This window comes from Rattus norvegicus, chromosome Y, assembly GCF_021556685.1.
Source record: "Rattus norvegicus strain SHRSP/BbbUtx chromosome Y, alternate assembly SHRSP_T2T, whole genome shotgun sequence".
Taxonomy (NCBI): Eukaryota; Metazoa; Chordata; class Mammalia; order Rodentia; family Muridae; genus Rattus; species Rattus norvegicus.
The window spans coordinates 72640109-72641627 of NC_141555.1; the positions used below are offsets into that span (position 1 = coordinate 72640109).

The 1519-nt window shown below is 47.1% G+C and overlaps 1 protein-coding gene across 1 annotated transcript; it reads right to left on the reverse strand.

Annotated features, from left to right (window-relative positions):
* Positions 1–877: 877 nt before the first annotated feature.
* On the reverse strand, positions 878–1267 carry LOC147998104 (Y-linked testis-specific protein 1-like). The gene has a single exon (XM_087601442.1). It carries the CDS (start codon positions 1265–1267, stop codon positions 878–880), a length of 390 nt encoding a protein of 129 aa, XP_087457568.1.
* Positions 1268–1519: the final 252 nt, after the last annotated feature.

Sequence of the window (1519 nt, forward strand, 5' to 3'; positions counted from 1 at the left end):
AGTAAGAGTCTGTGGCTCTACTAGACTCACTGTTTCTATAAGAAATTTTCTTACTTAGGGTTCCTATTGTTGTAAGGAAACAAGGTGACCAAAGAGCAATTTAGGGAGGAAAAGGTTTATTCAGCTTACACTTCTACATTGCTGCTCATCAGCAAAGGAATTTGGGACAGGAACTCAAACAGGACAGGATCCTGGAGGCAGGAACTGAGGCAGAGTCTATGGAGTGGCACTGCTTACCGTCTTGCTCCTCATGTCTTGCTTAGCTTGCTTTCTTATAGAACCCAGGACCACCAGCCTAGGAATGGTGCCGCTCACAGTGGGCTGGGCCCTCCCCCACCAATCACTAAGAAAATGCCCTACAGCTGCATCTTATGGACGCATGTTCTCAACTGAGGCGCCCTCTCCTCTGATGACTCTAGCTTGTGTCCAGTTGGCATAAAATCAGGTCGGTGGTTAGAATGTGATTGTCCCATGGGAAGTGTGGCACAAGTAGGAGGTGTGGCCTTGTGGGAGTAGGTGTGGCCTTGTTGGAAGAAGCATATATCACTGTGGGGGTGATATGCTTCTTCTCCAACACCATGTCTGCCTAGATGCTTCCATGATTCCTGCCTTGATGAAAATAGACTGACCTTCTGAACCTGAAAGCCTGCCCTAATTAAATGTTGTCCCTTGGGGTTGGGATTTAGCTCAGTGGTAGAGCGCTTGCCTAGGAATCCCAAGGCCCTGGGCTTTTAATTTTTAGAGCAAAACAAATTCCACTGGAAAAGATACTGGGGTTGTCAATGGCCCTTGTGTATCTGAAACACAGAAAAACAAACATTTCCCCCCAATCCTATAAATTCCCCATCTATGTCCCCCTCACATTGTGAATTTCACCTTAACGGATCTTTTCCACCTGATTATAGACATAGATGAGGACGTCGCCATCAAACTTGATCAAGTACACGGAAGGCTTGCCAGGAACTTGGTAAATGACTTTGCCGATCTTTTTGGACCGGTCGCTTCTGGTGAACTGCACACATTGACCTGTTAAGATGGCGCTGTCAACGTCTGACTTCACCTCTGCTGGAGGAGTCTCTGGAATGATAAAGAGGTTACCTTCTGTGTAATCATCCAGGAGCTGGTAGATGTATAGGACTGGATCTTTCTCGTAGGTGATGTGAAACCAGTCCTTCATGATCGGCACCTTGGCTAGGTCCACCCCCCTCCAGTTGTCGTTAGAGCCATATTTGCCCTCAAATTTATGCTCCACTGCTCGGCCAACCATAGCACTTGTGAGATGGGCGTCTTTCACTTGAGGAAACACTACTTTGTGAGGCAAGACCTTAAGCTTTAAAATCATATAATCGCTGTGAAGTGCCAGTCCATAGACACAGTCATATCTGTCATACTTGACCAGATAGAGAGAGGGATTTGTTGGCAGTTGATCTAGTTGCCTTCCACTGGGTGACGGGCTCATCACCTTCCTTCCATCCGTGAGAAATTCTGCAGACCACAATGTTCCCCAGGGCCTGTTGAG